Below are 18,518 nucleotides of genomic sequence, written 5' to 3'. Positions count from 1 at the left end.
TGGAATGGAGAGAGACATTACTAGATCACAGCATCTGAGATGCAAGGTAGATTATTGTGGTGATTAAATATCCGAGATTAAAAATCTAGCATGCACCTATCATGACATAGGCACTCAGGAATCATTAGTTCCCTCTAGTTTCCCAGCCAATACCCAGATGTCTTTGATAATATCACCCTGCAGACAATCTCAACCCGTCACTGCTTCTAGAACCACAGCTCAAAATACCCACTGTGTTGTTTGTTGTAGAAGGAATTTAATCATCATACTCAACACATATTTTAAATATATATTTGGGTCTTAGCAAACCTGTTCTATCTCGTCAAATTATGTTTTCTCTGAAAATACACCACAGTAATTGAGATTGAATTGGTCCTCTTCTAGGGTCATGAGAGAGTTCATGTCATTACTTGGAATTCTGTGTTGAACTTCTTCTCTTCAGATAGCTGTCCTCCCCCACCCACCTGCTTTGCTAGAAAGTGCTGTATTTTCTCTGTGCAGGTGTATTCCTATCTGGTGGAAATGTGATGGACAGAGAGACTGCTCGGATGGCTCTGATGAAATGGCCCTTTGCCCGCAGCGCTACTGCCGACAGGGACAGTTCCAGTGCAAGGATGGCAACTGCACCAGCCCACAGACGCTGTGCAATGCTCGCCAAGATTGCCCCGATGGCTCTGATGAAGACTCTTTCCTTTGTGGTGTGTTGAATTGCTTTATGCCTCCTTAGCCCACTTCTGCCGTGACTGTGTACAATCACGATTCTGTAGGGGGGGTTTCCTGAATGTCATAAACCAGAAACAAGTTCAAAGTCCTAGGAGAAAACTCACGGTCCCCTCTATTTCTATTTTTTATGAAGTGTTTTAAAAATCCTAAGGTCTTTACAAGGCAAATGGTTGAAGTAGATAATAAGTTGTCTATATCGGTGGTTCTTCACCACATGTAGGCATTGAATCCTCCTTAAGAGCTAACATTGAGGATGAAGTGAGGGTTTCCCAACTCCATTTTACACAAGGACTCTCAGTTGTAGTATTGATTTATGTTTCCATTTTAAAAGGCAATCCCCCCCCAAAAACCCTCCAAACTAAAAACCATATATCAACAACAACGATAAACACAAAGTTTGAAAACCAGGTCCAGTAGGGGAAGGGAACAAGGTATATTTAATAGAATGGGGGATTCAGTCCTTATGCCTTAATTCTGTATGCAAGAAAAAGATACTTAAGAATTTGGGAGACAGTAATAATCAAAGGAATAACTGCCCACATAGTAGTACTGGTTGATAATAAGCACATTAGGTCCGAAGTCCTCTAAAATAAATTATAGTTGAGTTCTCCAAGATTCATTGGCATAAATTAGGCCCTTCTATTCTTGATGGCTTCGAAGCTGATAACCAAACGCCCCTGCTTGCAGAGAATCACAAGTGTGAGTCCAATGAATGGCAGTGCGCCAACAAACGCTGCATCCCGGAATACTGGCAGTGTGACACGGTGAACGACTGCGAGGATAACTCAGATGAAGACAGTTCCCACTGCGCCAGCAGGACCTGCCGGCCGGGCCAGTTCAGATGTGCCAACGGCCGCTGCATCCCTCAGGACTGGAAGTGCGACGTAGACAATGACTGCGGAGACTACTCGGATGAGCCCATCCACGAATGCAGTGAGTTCTTGTGGGAGGGACAAGGCATGACCGGGCAGGGAGAGAGAGGACGTGGAGTCCCCTGCTTCCGCCCTGTGGGATGCTCCCTCTTGGCTCTCTGCAACTCTGGCACCGCAACGCAAAGTGTAGCTACATGGCTGGCAGGTTGAAGCAGACCCTGTTTCTGAAGTGGCGAATACCTCCTTTTGAGACACGAAATGTCTAACTGTCCATAATATGATGCCAGGAACTTACATTTTGTATATCTAGTGCTTTGTCATTTGAGCCTCAGAGAAACACTGTGAGGTAGGGAAGGTGGGTACTAACCAATTCCCATTTTGCAGACGAGGAAACTGAGGCTCCCATCAAGTGGATGGTCCTGCTACTATTTAGTGGCAACACTAGTGCTTCAGCCCAGGCTTTTTACTTCAAATCCAGTCCTTTCTCCCCCGACAAAGTTACACTGCCAAACACATGAGTGGTGCTGAGACAGTGAGGAGGCTTAGGACTCTATTTTTCTGCTCGTGGTAAACAGATCACATCTAAAATAGACACATGTTGCCAGTGTCGATTTAACTGATAACAGGGTAATTGTTACTTGTCAGCACCACATCCTCGATATGACAACCGTGGTGCCTTCTGATGCCTTCAGTTCTGACTTTTCTGCTTTTTTAATTTTTTTGCTCACTTTTCAGTGAGCCCTGCCTATCGCTGCGACAACATCACGGAATTCAGCTGTCGAACAAATTACCGCTGTGTCCCCAAGTCTGCCCTGTGCAATGGTGTCGATGACTGCAGGGACAACAGTGATGAGCAAGGCTGCGGTAGGAGGGCTGTGGGGGGGTGGGGGAGTGACAAACAGACTTTATTAAATGAGAGAGGAGAGCGGACTTCCTTTCCCATGTCGTCTTTTCTTTGTTTACCTGTGTAAAAAAAAAAAATATTTTGTTAATTATTCTAATAACATGTTACATTTTTGTAGCATTTTGCAGGATTATTGGGAGAATTTAATTTATATCATCTTCAATGACATCCCACCCCAAAGGATGCTATAGTTGAGGAAGACACTGTTAAGATGTTAGAAACTTGTGTGATTTCTCCCAAACATGGAATTCTTATTCATACTTGACAAGTTTAAATTGTTTGTCTAATCTTATAGATTGATTGAAATTGGTATAAGGAGGGTAGAGAAAAGACTTGGTATCTGTCTCTAAAAAGGATATTTCTAAATCAGAATATTTGTTATTTGGAAATTTTTGTATTCTGAATGTCTTTCTAACTTTCCATGTCATCTATTGGATAACTATAGTCACTCTGGCAGTGTGGGAAGATTTTAGGGACAAAAGGCCAAATATGGAATTTGTAAGATTAGGCATATACTCTAACTTAAAACCAAAATGTGAGTGTGTGTGTGTTGGGTTTAGTTGGAAGAGAGACAAGGAAGATGATGGGTTATTTTAATAACACCAGGTCTAACTGACTGAAGACAATGTGATAGAAATGTTCTATTTGTTGTGGCATCATTTTAGCCTATCTTCCCAGGCCTTTGTTGCAAATTACAAATCAGATACCAATTCATTTTTTGAACAGTTTCTACAGAAGGCAATGAATCTAGTTTCAAGCAATAAGATAGGTTAGGAATATTGACATTGAATCTTGCTGGCATTCCTCTCTCTGGGAACTTCAAGAATGTGGTGACATAATTCTCAGACTGTCTCGCAAGGAAGCCAGTGCCACTTTGTGCATTTCTTGACCACTGGTTTATGAAGTCTTTGCAATGACTGTGCTTTGCAGAGGAGGCGACATGCCATCCTTTGGGGGATTTCCATTGTAAAAATCACCACTGCATCCCTCTTCGCTGGAAATGTGATGGGCAAAATGACTGTGGAGATAACTCGGATGAGGAAGGCTGTGGTGAGTGTTCATAGTTCTATGATCCTTATGTGCCACCAGAGCTGTGACGTTTGCTGTTTGTACGTAGTTCAACTGTCCATGCTATTCATCCTTGCTGGGCAAGATGACAGCTCTTTGAACTCTTTCTGCTGGTTGGTACATTTCTGCTTTCTCTTCTACTAAAGACATAGTCGTCTTCTTCTCAGATGCTTAAAATCAAGCTTTGGGAGGAGAATATTTACAGAAATATATCTTCTGTCTATTGAATTTGTTTACACCCAACTTTTTTTTCCCCAAAAAGAACTTGATGTGGCATACAATAAAGGACAAATATAGTAAGAGAAATAGAATAGAAATAGAAAATCAGGATCAAAGACCCAAAGACCTGATTCTTCAGGTCTTTTCCCAAAATGACCTTAATAGTGGAGGAGAGAGAACTTGTGTTTGCATGGTTATCCTTCCTGGACTAGCTGACTATTTTAGGAGGGCTAATGGTTAAATAACAGGACAGCTTTGGTTCCTCTCTCCTAGTTGAAGGTGTCGACTACAAGGCATTGGACAGGGAGGTTGAGGAAAGGAAGTCAAAGGTCTGGATCACACGAAACCAGAGGGACGGTCCTAAATAATTGGGTGTGTTTTGGAAACAACTTTAATGAAGCCCTGCCCTGAGCATTTATCATTGACTCATGATATGTGTCAATTTCCAATGGACTAATATGAAATCTATTCTAACTTTAGCTACCTTTTGGAAGTAAGAAGTGATCACCATTTGCTATAGGCAATTGAGAGAATTAAGATGCTGATTATACCTGCAAATATCAATCAGCTAAGAACTTCTTACACAAAAGGGTAATCCAATTGGCGTTTTATTTTTTATAAGGAAAAGTTCATGTTGAAACCTATAAGAGGTTATCTAGAATTTCATGAAATAAAAAATTATCTTAAGGGAAGCAGGAAGAGGGGTACAAAAAAAAGAAGAAAAGAAAAAAGTTATCTTAATTTAAGATCAAATCACCTTTGGACAAGCCTTGTAATAAAGGCCATTCTTTATAGACTCAAAATTGAGGTGGAAGGTCTAGTTGTGGAGGACGAATGATCTATCCAAGCACAGCTCTGGAGCTTGGGACACAGGAGTGCATTGGCCACTGAGGGCTCTTTGGCCAGCTGGTAAGGTGTCTCCAGTGTGTGATTCTTGGTGCACACTGATGGCCTGGTGTTTTTCCTTTCCAGTACCCCGACAGTGCACAGAAAGCGAGTTTCAATGTGCCAATCATGAATGCATTCCCTCTCGATGGCTCTGTGACCATAACAACGACTGTGGGGACAACTCAGATGAGCGGGACTGCGGTAACTGTCAGAGTTTTTTGAGAAGCTTACCATAGAATCTTGTACTGTGACTGAATGGGGACTTCAAATTAGTGTTTATACAATTCTTTACAGTAAAATTGTATTCATGTAATTTTTACAATATATAGCCTGCACATAACACAGTATCTTCTGCTGTGTATCTTCTATGCTTTATTCTTAACTTGTAGCAATTCTAGATCAATCATAATAGGGGAAAATAGTGAGGAAGTTTTAAAAATCTGATTTTAATTTCAACATTTCTTAGGAGCAGACTTTAATTTGCATTGGCCTTGTAAGTAAATAAAGACATTGATCTTCCTGCCATTCCACAGAAAGTCGCCCTAAGGAATACACTACTGTAGCTCCCTGGGGTAGAGATCTGAGCATTGAGATAGGAATCCTAAACCCCAAGTAATTTACAGATTAAGTGTGGGGTCTGAGGAAAATCAGTAAACATTAAAAATTGGGGAATCCTGATTTCTGAGGAAAAGCTTAAGAGCTGGATATTATTTACTAGAGGGGAGATAGGTACTTCATCTCCGTGTGTTGAGTCGGGAAAGTGTGAGTTTTGAGAGTTTGTTCATTTGCTAACCACAAGCTGTGAGCCAGCCGTGGGGCACAGATAGGAGTGTGATGGGCCACTCACTAGACTCCAGGTACCTAATACCTGTCTGAAAATGACAAAGCCTTCTAAGAATGACAGTCTTTTCTCTTCAGAGATGAGGACCTGCCATCCCGAATATTTTCAGTGTACGAGTGGACACTGTGTGCCCGACCAATCCAAATGTGATGGAACTGCTGACTGCCTCGATGCCTCTGATGAGGCTAATTGTCGTAAGTCCCTCCACACCTGTAGTGCTGCTCACCTGAAAGTATGGATATGGTAATTCAGACACCAGTCAGCTGCCACTTAGATTAAAGGGCCACAGGTATTTTCTGTTCGGCATCCGTTGATAATTATCAGTTCACCTGGGGTCTGAGTCATCACATCCATAGATTTCACAATGGTCATCCCAGTGCATTTCATTGACAGTATTTTAAACAGAGAATGTATTAAGTAGTCCATGCTAGCAAAGTATCTATATATCATCAGCTAATACATAAATCATTAATTGGATAAAAAAAATTTCAGATTAAAAGAAGGATATTCAAGCCATGTATAAGCCAGTATAAAGAACTTGGGTTGGGTATTAGAACATATTGAATTTATGGCATTAAAAATTTTCAGAATCACATGATGGCATACAAAAATTATTAAAAATGTAAAGGTAATATGATCACTCAAATTTTAGTCTTTATGAATTACTGAAAAAATATTAACTGTTGATGATTATCCATGATGGTTATTGTTGACGGTGTGGTTGCCATGTCTTAAAACCTAGTTTCAAAGAGACTCTATCAATGTGTGTGGGTAAAATCAGTCCTGCCACAGCTGAAGAGTTGCACTTGCTTGCAGAGACGAAGTCCAGTGCTGTCCATGGGATGATTCATGTCATTGAAAAGCTGAGCCTGGACGACTGTTCTTAAGACATAGTCCGTTGGACCCTCAGACAGGTTAAGGCCACAGTACATCCTGATGAATAAGGAAGAGCAGGCTGTAATGGCAAGAGCCAAAGGAGAAATAGTCAGAAGGCTTTCCAACATTAGTCAGTTTGTACAATAATTTGAATGTGTCTCTCCCCCCACGACAGCCACTCGCTTTCCCAATGGTGCCTACTGCCAGGCTACTATGTTTGAATGTAAAAACCATGTTTGCATCCAGCCATTTTGGAAATGTGATGGCGACGACGATTGTGGCGATGGTTCTGATGAAGAACTTCATCTGTGCTGTAAGAGGGAGAGAAATGCAGTGAATGGGGCCATGTTGTCTGGCAAAGTCTCAATGTTTCTTACATACGGCATATGATCCTGGGGGGCAGTTGTATAATTTTTGAGGACTGGACACTTGATCAGCATTGTTGTGGTTTCACTTGGCCTTCCTGCTTCAGTTCTTTGTCTGTAACTTGAGAAGGTTGGGCAAACCGCCATGGTTTTAAATATTTTACAGCCTTAGAAAACAATTTATTCTAGAGAAGTCTTGCTTGGAAACGCAGCATGCATAAATAGGGGCAGATCTATGGTGGTTGAAGTCCAAGGAGGAATATGGGGGAGGTTGTACCTGTCCTGCTCTGTCCTACTTTTGGTAGCACTTGAAGTCTCTTGTCCAAACCCCTAGAGTTTCCTGGAACACTGTCAGAAAGTTTTAAGACTGACTTAATCTTTAAAGTCACTTCTCTTTAACATCATAATTTAAGGCCATCTAACTCCCTCTTGTTGAATGATGCATTTTTATTTTTTAAGTCAGTGATTCTCAATTTGGGTACATGTCAGAATCAGTGGGGGAGGAGTGTCTCAAAATCACATGCCCTGGCCTCACCCTAGGGTTAAACTTAAAGAAGCAGAGTCTCCAAGGATGGGGCCTGTGCATATGTATTTTTAAAAAGCTCTTTAGCTTTTTAGTTTAGTCCCCTGGTCAAGAACTACTGATTTTAACAAAGTGAAAGAAAATAGAGTTTGTTTCAATCATTTTGCTATATGCTTTGAGTCACTGGAGAAACTCTGGGGCAATAGTTCTCAATGGACTAGGAATACTGGTATCCTCTGGGAACGTGTAAGAAATGCAAATTCATGGGCCACACCTCAGACTTACCCAGATCTACCCAATTGGGCCCCACAATCTATGCATTAGTGAGCCCTTGATTCTGATACAAAATAAAGCTTAAATATTTTGTGTAAGTATAAGGCTTCAACACAGGAGAAGGAATCTCTAGAAACATTGCTGCTGAAACTCTAAGCCTCCAGTCTGACTTGCTTCTGAAGTTCACATTGCCTTTTGCATTCCCTTTTCCTAGATTGATCGCTAGTCATTTTTAGCCCAGAGACATGACTCGTGAAAATGATATGTCAGAGTATTTCCCTTCCCAGAGAAATTGAATTAGTGCATGTTATATATTCACTGCAGCATCCCAACATTTTTCTTGCCATCTCTTTGCTTGTTAGGAACTAGCCTTGTTGTTTTGTTTTCAATGAATTTTCAAGATTTAATGAATCTTGAAAAATATCTTAATCATGTTTAACTTTCAAAGAAGTACTTAGGAGGTTGCTTCTCTCCATAAGACAAAATGCCCATAGCTAGTAAAAATAAACTTTGGAAAGTCAGGGTCACAGCCATGTTAAGAAATGACCAACACTGTTTTATAATGTTGTACTGGGCTTTCATAGCAAATAATTCTTACAATAGTTCTATTAACACTATTTCCAAGAACCAGCCCTTGGATCTGACATTTCCCCCTGATCAAGCCAAGAGCCCATGTATAGTCCTGCCAGCCTCTCTAACCTCATGGCGCCCATTGTCCTCTTCACTGCAGCCACAGTGAGGTCCAGAAACCTGCCACACTCCTTTCTGACTCAGAATACATAGGGAGCCTCTTCCAACCCTTCCTCCCCTGATCTATATCAGATCCCCCCAGTAGATGCTTCACAACTATAAATGGTTAATTTGTAAAGTCTGTTCCTCTGCTAGAATGAAAGTTCCACGAGGACAAGGAACTTTCTTGTTTCCCATCGTATCTAGTACCTACCACAGTGCAGTGGTGTGTACGAGATACTCAAGATGTATCTGTTGATTGATCAATCAAATGAGGGAATGAATGAATGAATGAGTGAATGAATGAAGCGAGCCTGGTGGTGGCATAGGAGTATTTCAGATATTGACACTTACATTCTACTCTTAATTTCTAATTTCATTTTTCTGTCTTTCCTTTCAGCGGGTGTTCCCTGTGAATCACCAGGCCGTTTCCGGTGTGACAACAATCGCTGTATTTATAGCCATGAGGTGTGCAATGGTTTGGATGACTGTGGAGATGGAACCGATGAGAAAGAGGAGCACTGTAAGCAAAAGTCAAAAGGGAGATGGAAAAATGAAGGGCCCCAAATGGTCTGCAGTTTGCAGAATGTACTGCTGGGATTTCAGTTTGTTCTACAGCGGCTTGCGTTGGATCTATGACTGCAGATCTCTGCTGACATAACTGTTTACAAGACCATAAAAACACATGCTCTACTCAGATACAACCCCCTCCACTTCTTCCTGTCTCATTTGAGTGGAAATGTTGGCACATCCCTTACTTTTTCAGTCTTTACCTAAACATTTACTATGCTTTTTCCCCTTCCTTTTTCATAAGAAAATGAGAACAAACACTTAATACTGGTTGAGTCACACTTGACAAATGAATGGTTTGTTTTCAAAGATGAGGTTTGGTCATTATTCAGCCTAGACTTGCTGATTGCTCATCTAGGCACGTGAATAAATATTCTTGCTCGATGCCCAGCTGCAAAAATCATGTTGAGTAAGACAGCAATGGTGTTAGCAGAGCTTATCGAATATCCTTCTTGAAAATGAAAGTTTATTTCCCAGAAGAGAAAAATGATAAATTAGTTTAAGATAGAAATTTCAAACTAGCTGCATTTAATATTTTGGGTATTAAAATATCTGTGCTTTTCCTGTATGTTGAGAATATTTTAAAGTCTATCCATTGAAGCGGAGAGTTGATCAATATTCTGGGCAATTTAATTTGCCTAGAAAAACATCAGCGAGGAAATTTATTTCCTTGCCTCCAATTACTTTTTCCCCCCGAAAGGATATTATCTTGGAAAATTTATTGATAAATGGCCTAATTTTTCCATTGTCCATCCCTTCTACTGACGTGACCTTAGAATGCTGTGCCCAGAATGTTCACTTCCAGCTCCCATCCAGAGGGGACTGTGTCAGGGAGGACACTGACACTACTGCAGCGTTCAAGTTTGTACCCAATTATTATTAATTATTATTGGAAGAGATGAATCTGTGGCCATAGCATTGTTAATAGGCTTATTTGAGGTATAGCACAAAAGGATGAAAACCCAGAAATAAAACATTTTTTAAAAATTTGAGCAGGTTTTCACCTCACCAGTTCTCTTTCCTTTTCCCCTACTAATAATGCCATTTTATTTGATTTTGTTTTTTTTTTTTAATGGAGCAAGGCATTTATAGCACATGCTCCAATCTCAGAGTGGAAAAAAAGGTCAGTCAACTTTTATTCTTTCAGGAAACAGGTTTTTATTAGAGGCCCTGCTGCCAGCCATCACAGTAAGCAAACTGCAACATTTCAATGGCTTAAAACAGCAAAGGTTTCTTTCTCACTCATGTGAAGTATGATGGAGGTCAAGCAGCCATCCTCCATCCTAAGATTATGCCATCAGAGACATATAGTCTTCAAGATTGCCAAGATAGGAGGAGAGAGAAATGGTGGAGACACTGAAGTTCTAACTTCCTGGGCTGAGAATTGACAGATACGGCTTCTGCTCAGTCCCTTGGTTAGAACTAGTTGCATGGCCCCAGTCCAACTGCAAAGGATACTGGGAAGTACAGGGAAGTGCCTGGATATTTAGTGAACACCAATTCTTTCTACCACACTATACCCTTGTGTCACTAAATATCCCTTTATGCCTTTCTTCTCGCACACAGAACACCCTCAGCCCCTCTCTGAGTGATGTAGCTCAAAGTTCCATTCAGTAACTGAAATCCAGGACCTCTGGGTGATGGGCAGTAGTCACTCCATTAATTCCAGATATGGTTCCTCTTGGTTTGGATATCTATAAACTAATAGACTACTTTTATCTGTGCCACCTGCCCTCAGTGGATAGTGGTAGAACAAGGGCAGCACAATAGAAGTAAACACTCCCAATGGAAAGAAAGAATTAGAGACACATCGCAGTCACCAGTCTGTGACGATTCTGAAGTACCACTGGGCTAGGATGCCACATGTTGGCAGAGGACAGTCTTGCTTTATGTTTTTTGTCCTGGTGGAATAATTAATAGCACCACTTTCACTTTCAAAAGCATACTGGATTGGAGGTAGATTATATAGTCATCCTGTGCAGATATTGTGAAGGCCTCTACAATCGGGAGTGGAGGAGATTTATGGATTAGGTCATGATTCTGCTCTGGAGGAGCACCTGTGTCCAAATGTCCCTCATTGTCTCTTACTCTACCCTTTGGGAAGTTTTTCCTTGTGTATCATTTAGAGTAATTAATACTAGCTCCTGCAACCAATAAATCCCAAAGTCTCAGTGGTGTGATATAACAAAGACTTATTTCTCACTCGTATAAAGGCCACATAGGTTGCACAACCCTCCTCCATCTTGTAGCTATGCCACCTGGAGCACATGGCTTGCACATGGCTTCCAAGGTTACTGTGGCAGTGTCAGAGACATGGACGAGGCACACGAGCATTGATTGTTTCAGCCCAATAGTGTCACATGTCACTTCCAACTCAACAGCCCATTGGCTAGAACTAATCACATGGCCCTAACCCAGCTGCAAGGGAGGCTGGGAAATGTTGGGAAGCACTTGTTTATTTGGTAAGCAGTAACTGTCTTTGTCACAGAAGAAAGCATTTTGTTTCATAGAAGAAAAAGTTTTGACATTAACTTGTTCTTAAATTACAGGTAGAAAACCAACCCCTAAACCTTGTATAGAAGAAGAATTTAAGTGTGAAAATGGGCGTTGCGTTCCAAAGGACAGTGTATGTGATAATATCAATGACTGTGGTGATTTTTCTGATGAAATGGGTTGCAGTAAGTAAACACTTATTTTTATACTTCATTGTAGTAACTCAGGTTTACCTAATTAAAACATTCAATAATATAAAGTAGATAATAAACACATTTCTCTTTAATTTGCTTTGTGCTCTGAATTTCAGTCAAGCCCATAACTACCTGTGACTGAGCACTTATTCTATACCAGACATTGTGCCAGACATTCTATGTGGGTTATCTCACTTCATCCTTGTAACAATCATATGAGTTAGGTGTGTTATTATCTTTTTTTAAATATGTAAATGAGGAAACTGACTTAAAGGTTAAATAAACTGACCAAGTCTTACTGTCATTAAGAGGTAGAGTTAGGATTTGAACTCTGGTCTGCCTAACTGCAGAGCATACCCTCTTCCCAGTTCACCAGGTGCCTTGTAGCCCTTTAAGGTTTTTTTTTTTCTTGTTTTTTCCTTTTTTTTTTTTAATCTTAAGCCAAACGCAGTATCCTTGGCACTTCTGAGGGTAAGTGATCAAGATGGAAATGCCACAGGGGACCTTAGAAGGAACATTTATTTTTATTTTTAAAGTAGAAGGAGAACCTTGCATAGGAAAAGGATGATGAATATGACCAAGGGATGGTTCCAGCTCAATATTTTGATGGAAATGTTGGAATGACATGTTAATAACTCAGGCCTTTGTAGTCTATTTATGGCCATGAAGTGCTTTCAAATATATTATCCAACGTGTTACCCAAGTTAGCCCCACTGGGTTGCTGATTTTGCTTATCTATAAAATAAAGCTCAGGGAGCTTAAGTGACTTGCTTGAGGTCACCCAGAATGGCAGAGGCAGAACTTGAACAGTCCTGTGAGTCCAGGCCAGGAGAGCTGGTCTCTAATCCCTCTGCCACTAGCTGCGCCACTGGTGACCTCTCCAGGCCTTGGTTTCTTCACAGGAAAATGGAGGGAGTTCTTCAAACTCCAGAAGCCTTTGACTTAGTCATCTTAGTTGGCTCTATGTGCTTTCAACTTCTTGGGCCTTAATCAATTTTTTCTGAGGCAGCCAAAGGATCTTCTGTCAACTTTTCCCCTTTGTGAGTTACAAAGGGGTGTGAATAACCAGCCATGCTGAGTTGGTTTGCCATTTATTTTATATACCTTCTCAGTGGGCCTTGGAGTTATTGACAGAATGAAATGACTTAATTAAATACTTTTAAAGCATGAGCATGATAGCATTTGCAAAGCTGGATGGCAGATTTGGGTTCTGACACCCAAAGATTGATATGTGAAAGGTTACAGGAGTTTGGAGTATTTCCAGGTTGGACTTGGGTCAAACACTGTGTTCTCTTTTAGTTGCCTGTGGCAGTTAAAAGGCTTAAAATCAACTACAGTGCTTTCTACTCAAATGGCATTTAATTAAAAGCAAGGTTTATTTAAAGGAAATAAGTAGCACAGACATTAGTTTGGGTATGGAAGTAGCTTATCTTTTCAGGTATTAAGTGGATATGTGATATGGAATTCAGTCTTCTGTGGGCTAACAATTTTTTTCTTTTTTTTCTTTTTAAACCCAGTTTTAGCAAAGAATGTGGGCTAATGATTTGAGGCATAAGATTCTTATTTAAAATACTGATTGTTGGGTGCTGCTAATGTATTTGCCCTTCTTTTTTTTTCCTCCTTCCTCCTCTTTCTTCTTCTTGCTCTCCTTCTCCAAAAGGATCACTGTGGAGTTTGGAACACATGTTTGATTTTTTTAAATTTAAGGTGTATAGCATGATGTTTTGATATACATAGTGAAGTATTACTGTAGTCAAGCAAATTAACATATCCTTAATCTCACATAGTTACCTTTTTATTTTTATTTTATTTGTGGTAAGAGCACCTAAAATCTATTCTTTTAGCAAATTTCCAGGAACAGAAAGACATTAACATTTTTCTAGCACCATTCAGGTGTAAAGAAAAGTAAATCTCAGGTTGCAAATATTATTTATGTGATTATAAAGATTTATCGACTTGCTATTTCTCTAGTAGTTCTTATTCCTTCTTCATAAAATGGAAAATAGAGCATTTGTTTTATAAACGGTGTCATATCTGGGCTTGGGGTAATCAGTTGTTATATGGATTAAAATGGTGATTGTTTTCAAATGAAAATGTTATAAGAAATTCCTCAAATTTGAGGAAAAATCCCACAATGTTATGTGGTTTCTACTCTCGTTAAAGATTTTTGCTTTACAAGATTATAACTCACTGAAGGGAACACTTGGTCCAGAAGTTTTTGCTTCCCGGGACCCCTAATCCCATTGTAGATTTTAGAGCTGGGAAGAGATTACCAAGTCCAGTTATGCACACGAGACCCAGAGAGGTTATGTGGCTGCCTCAAGAATGTCCAAGTTAATAAAAATAGGTCACGATTATTTAGCAATGTAGAGATGTCATCACTACCAACCTTATAGAAATTTAAAATAGAGAGTACTATGAAAAACTTTATGGCAATAAATTAGACAACTTACATTAAGTGGACAAATTCTTAGAAAGACACAAAACACTGAAGCGGCTCCAGAACAAATAGAAAATCTGAATAGACTTATCTAGCAATGTGTAGTTGTTAAGAACTCAGACTAGATCTTTATTATAAAGCTTTCACATGTATAGTTTTGGAGTCTACTCCAAGGGCAGCATTCCATTGAATGTCATTGTGCTTATTTTGTGGTTATTTTTCTTTTTTAAACTCAATGTTTTTAGTCTATTTAAACCACAGTGCTGATATAGTCATGGTACCCTAAGGGACTCTGAGAGGTGATTATGTTCACCTTGTTGCATAGTATAGAATTGTGGTCTCCGACCCCCATCCTGGGCTGCAGCCCAGTACTGGCCTGTGGCCTGTTAGGAACCGGGCCACATACCACTGCCTGAGCTCCAACCCCCCCATCCCATCTTACCCCAATCCATGGAAGAACTGTCTTCCATGAAATCAGTCCCTGGTGCCAAAAAGGTTGGGGACCACTGGTATAGAAGATAGGTAGATATAAATCTATTTTGATTTGAAAGAATTGAACTGGGAAATACCACAGTCTCTTTGACTAAAATATTCAGAAGCCTGTGACCAGGAGACATTTCATTTGAGAGGTAGGTGAAGCTTTAGTCCTTGTTGGAGATAATCACTTCCCACCTCCTCCCCTTGATCACTCACTGTCTATTAATATGCTCATCTTTGTCAGCTCGTCTGTAAGACCTAGGTTTGGGGCTAGATGGAAACTGAGAATAAAAGAAGCAAACTGATAAGAATGACAAGAATGAAAGCCAGGTGGCTTGGATAGATATTGGCAGAGACAAGATCTTGGGGCAGTGATGAGCAATGAAGTGTTAGGGTAGGGTCAGAGCTGTTAAAAGTCTACCCTGGAACATCTGGACCCAAAGAATAGCAGGGATAACCAGGATCATTCATATGGACCCTACAAAAATAAACTATTGGTTGATTTTTTGTAACTATGAAAGTTATAAAATCTAGAAAATACACGAACACTTGAAAGTGAAGATCATTTGAATCCCATCACTGAGAGGAAACTAATCTCTAAAGTTTGGGGTATTTTTGCTGTCTTTTTTTTGCATGTGGATATACAAAAAATATTTCTTAGTATTTAGAAAAAATTTAAGAAATATTTTATACTAAATGGAGAGTTTTTCAATCTTTTCCTTCCTTTTATTACAGATATTTCCCATGTCAAAGTATCATTTGAAATCATAAATTTTAATGATTGCATAGCAATCCATCATGTAGACAGTCATAACTCATTCCTTCTAAGACGTATATTTTCACATTTTAACATCTCTGAAACCAAGGTGCATCTTATAATTGATAATTGTCATAATGTGAGTTCTGAACATTTCTATTTTAGTGTTACATAAAATAATGGTACATCTGTGGTGTCTTAGATTTGATAAAATATACTATAATATAATTGATTCCCCATTATTAAATGTATATTCAAGTGGTTTTCAAAATTTTCTTATTCTAAATAATGTTATAATCCTTAAACATAAATCGTAGTGCATATTTTTTATTCCTTCCTGAGGGAAAATTCATTAACATGAAATAATTGGGTAAAAGAGTATGAATATTTTTAAAGCCCTTGATATACACATTCATATTACAAAATTCTTTTACATGTATCCAATTTATGGCTGTAAGAGCAGTTGTATGACTTAGGACTCTATGCATCTTACTACACCATGGCCAATGCTTTACTTACATATATGTATTCACTTGGTCAATGTTAGACAAATTATAGTCTTCTTATAACCTTATAATTTCCTCCTATTTATAACTTGTTCTAACCTGTGTCAGTGTCCTTTATTTATACATGTGCCTGTTTGTCTATCTACCTACCTATCTATAATAAGATTAAGAGAGTAGAGCAGGTGGTAATAGCTGTAGAGGGTCTGGCTTCATAGTTCTGGAGTCCATAGGATGCTCTGAAGGTGAGCCTGTCAGTGCTGTATATAATGGGAAAATTGCCTCAAGGACTTAACATCACATAGATTTGTGTAAATGGCATTCAGGCCATTAGCAGAAATCAGAATCCAGATGCACCCTAGCCTCTCAAAGGCTTATGGAGGGGGGTCATCTCAAGATGTCCTATAGTTGGTCACGGGTAGGTGTTCCTTTTGATGTAACACTTGACTGTTCATTCGTGCTTGATCTGGTTTGCAATGCTGAGATTGTGTTTTTCAGATCTAGGAAAAGAGAGAACATGTGCTGAAAATATATGTGAACAAAATTGCACTCAATTAATTGAAGGAGGATTTATCTGCTCCTGTAGAGCTGGGTTCAAAACTGACCTATTCGACACAAACTCCTGTCTAGGTAGAGTATATTTCCTCCAATTCCTATTAGGAGAATCTGATACTATTTAGGTTCTTCACCCATTCCCTTTTATTAAATAAATCGCTATTTAATTCCCTTAATGGGGCTACACTCAGGGTTCTAGGTCATTAAAATATTCAAGAATGCCAATTGGTTTTGTTTTTCTCTGCATACGTGCTGTCTTAGCAGTGCCCGGCAAAGTGCTTGGCAGATAGTGTGTGGTCAGTAGTATCTGTGGAATTGATACGAATGATGAAGGCCTCGGTAATGATGGCTGCTTATTGTACCAGTGTGTGAGATCAAAGTTTTTAACAAAACAAACACAAGGTTTACTTTCCTCATGTTAAGCCAAACAACACATATTTATTACACACCTACTTATGCCAGACATAAACGAGTTCTAAAGGATGAAGTCGGAAAGTAGCTTATCAAGATGGTAAGGGATGAGTATAATTTTAATTATCTTTTATTATTTGAATTTACTGTTTCTGACTCATGATGTATCATACCCGGATGATTATAAGAGTTCATTTGGGAGCAGAAGCTTAAGAACTCAACTGAAAAACCAAATCAATGAGTCTTTTTCCTGAGACCAGCCAGCAGAAGGGAAGTGATACCAAACAACAACACAGCAGATGCATTCTGAAAGGGCGAGTTTGCCCTGCTGTTGTGATGATGCTTCAGTTTAAATCCCATCTCCATTACTTACCAGCTTTGAGACACTGGGTTTAATAATAGTCCATACCTCTTACAAGTTTTGGGGGAAGATTAAATGAGGAAAAAAACCATGGAAAGCATGTGAAAAAATATCCGAAACTTAGTAAGTGTTCCATACATGTTGGTATCGTTGCTTATTTTCATCTGTGTTCTTCTCAGTCCTCATTGCTTGAGAATGTGGATTTAAACAGAAGCAGGGTCTCTGAGGAATGGATGGGAGCAGATGTTGCATATTTGGTTTTATTTTGCCTACAGACATCAACGAATGTGAGCAATTTGAGATTTGTTCCCAGACCTGCAAAAATACCAAAGGAAGTTATGAGTGTGTCTGTGCTGATGGCTTCCGGTCTGTGGGGGACAAATATGGAAAACGATGTGCAGCTGAAGGTATGGTGGGTTCATGTCGGGGTCAATCGACTTTTGGGAATATATCAGGACATAAACTTTACACTCTCAGAGTCTTATTTTTAACCCACCCTGGCTACTTCTCTTCCAACACCTATTCAGTCTCTCATCTCTCCTCCCCTGCCAGCTTAAAACAATGGCTATGTCCCCCAACAAATATGTCAGAATTAAAACAAGAGTCAGATGTTACTTACTATTCTGGATTTAGCCTCTTGTCCACCTTGATGAAAACTTCAGAAAGTGGACAAGATGTCACCCTCCAGAAGGTTCAAACAACAAAAGCTTCCCTGTGGGATAGTCATCAGCAGAGGAAATGTACGAGGCCCTCTAGCTCCCACGCCACTGAGATCAAGGTCAGAGCCCTGTAGTCCATGATGGCTCACAAAAAACAGTCACATCGAATCGGGTCAAATCAAGGACACTCTGCTGACATACCCCTTTTTAGTTTTCATGGGCTGCTGATCACAGACAGAAAGGAGTCTGGTGCATTTATGACTTCAATCATTAGTTTTACATTTTAGGTTAATGCCAGTATCTGATAATCAGGCCTGATAAAAAGCAGTAATAAGGACTAAATAGAAATGACAAAAGAGAAGGAACATAAGTCATAAATATTGTACTCCAAATTTCAGAGGTCTGTTCTAAATCATCATATCCTAGTTAAGGGGTCTAGGTCTTTATTTTGAATTTGAAGTTTGTACTAGAGTTTAAGGGACTTAATAAGGAAATAGCATCTTATTTTGTAAATTTCAGGTAAATGGACAAAATAGCTGTTCAATTTCTTCATACAAATTGAGCTTTTAAAGCATACATTTAACTAGCATACTTCAATATTTTACCCTCCAAACATTGTTGACAGTGAGTGAAAACTAGGGTGAAGGAAGTTGAACAGTTGGTGTGCTAATTAAGCAGCTAATTTAAAAATGTTTAAATCTTTTAACTCTAAGGAGTCGACTGAAATAAATTAGAATAGTCATATAAAACATAATGTCAAGATAGAGGAAATATGTAAAATGAATTTTTAAAAGTTACTTAAATTGGATTTGATTGA

At 39.4% G+C, this 18,518-nt stretch overlaps 1 protein-coding gene across 1 annotated transcript in view; it reads left to right on the top strand.

Moving 5' to 3' along the window:
* The window catches only part of LRP2 (low density lipoprotein receptor-related protein 2), a 201,514-nt gene that overhangs the window by 160,670 nt on the left and 22,326 nt on the right, over positions 1-18,518 (top strand). Inside the window, exons 55-65 of the mRNA XM_012650705.1 lie at positions 502-698; positions 1,411-1,656; positions 2,331-2,459; positions 3,430-3,549; positions 4,759-4,875; positions 5,593-5,709; positions 6,567-6,704; positions 8,682-8,804; positions 11,401-11,529; positions 16,214-16,345; positions 17,318-17,449. Of these exons, the coding sequence (XP_012506159.1) occupies positions 502-698; positions 1,411-1,656; positions 2,331-2,459; positions 3,430-3,549; positions 4,759-4,875; positions 5,593-5,709; positions 6,567-6,704; positions 8,682-8,804; positions 11,401-11,529; positions 16,214-16,345; positions 17,318-17,449 (1,580 nt within the window). The remainder of the gene's footprint in view (positions 1-501; positions 699-1,410; positions 1,657-2,330; positions 2,460-3,429; positions 3,550-4,758; positions 4,876-5,592; positions 5,710-6,566; positions 6,705-8,681; positions 8,805-11,400; positions 11,530-16,213; positions 16,346-17,317; positions 17,450-18,518) is intronic.

Source organism: Propithecus coquereli, unplaced genomic scaffold (assembly GCF_000956105.1).
Source record: "Propithecus coquereli isolate 6110/MARCELLA unplaced genomic scaffold, Pcoq_1.0 Scaffold34, whole genome shotgun sequence".
Taxonomy (NCBI): domain Eukaryota; kingdom Metazoa; phylum Chordata; class Mammalia; order Primates; family Indriidae; genus Propithecus; species Propithecus coquereli.
This window is presented reverse-complemented; position numbering and strand designations above follow the sequence as displayed.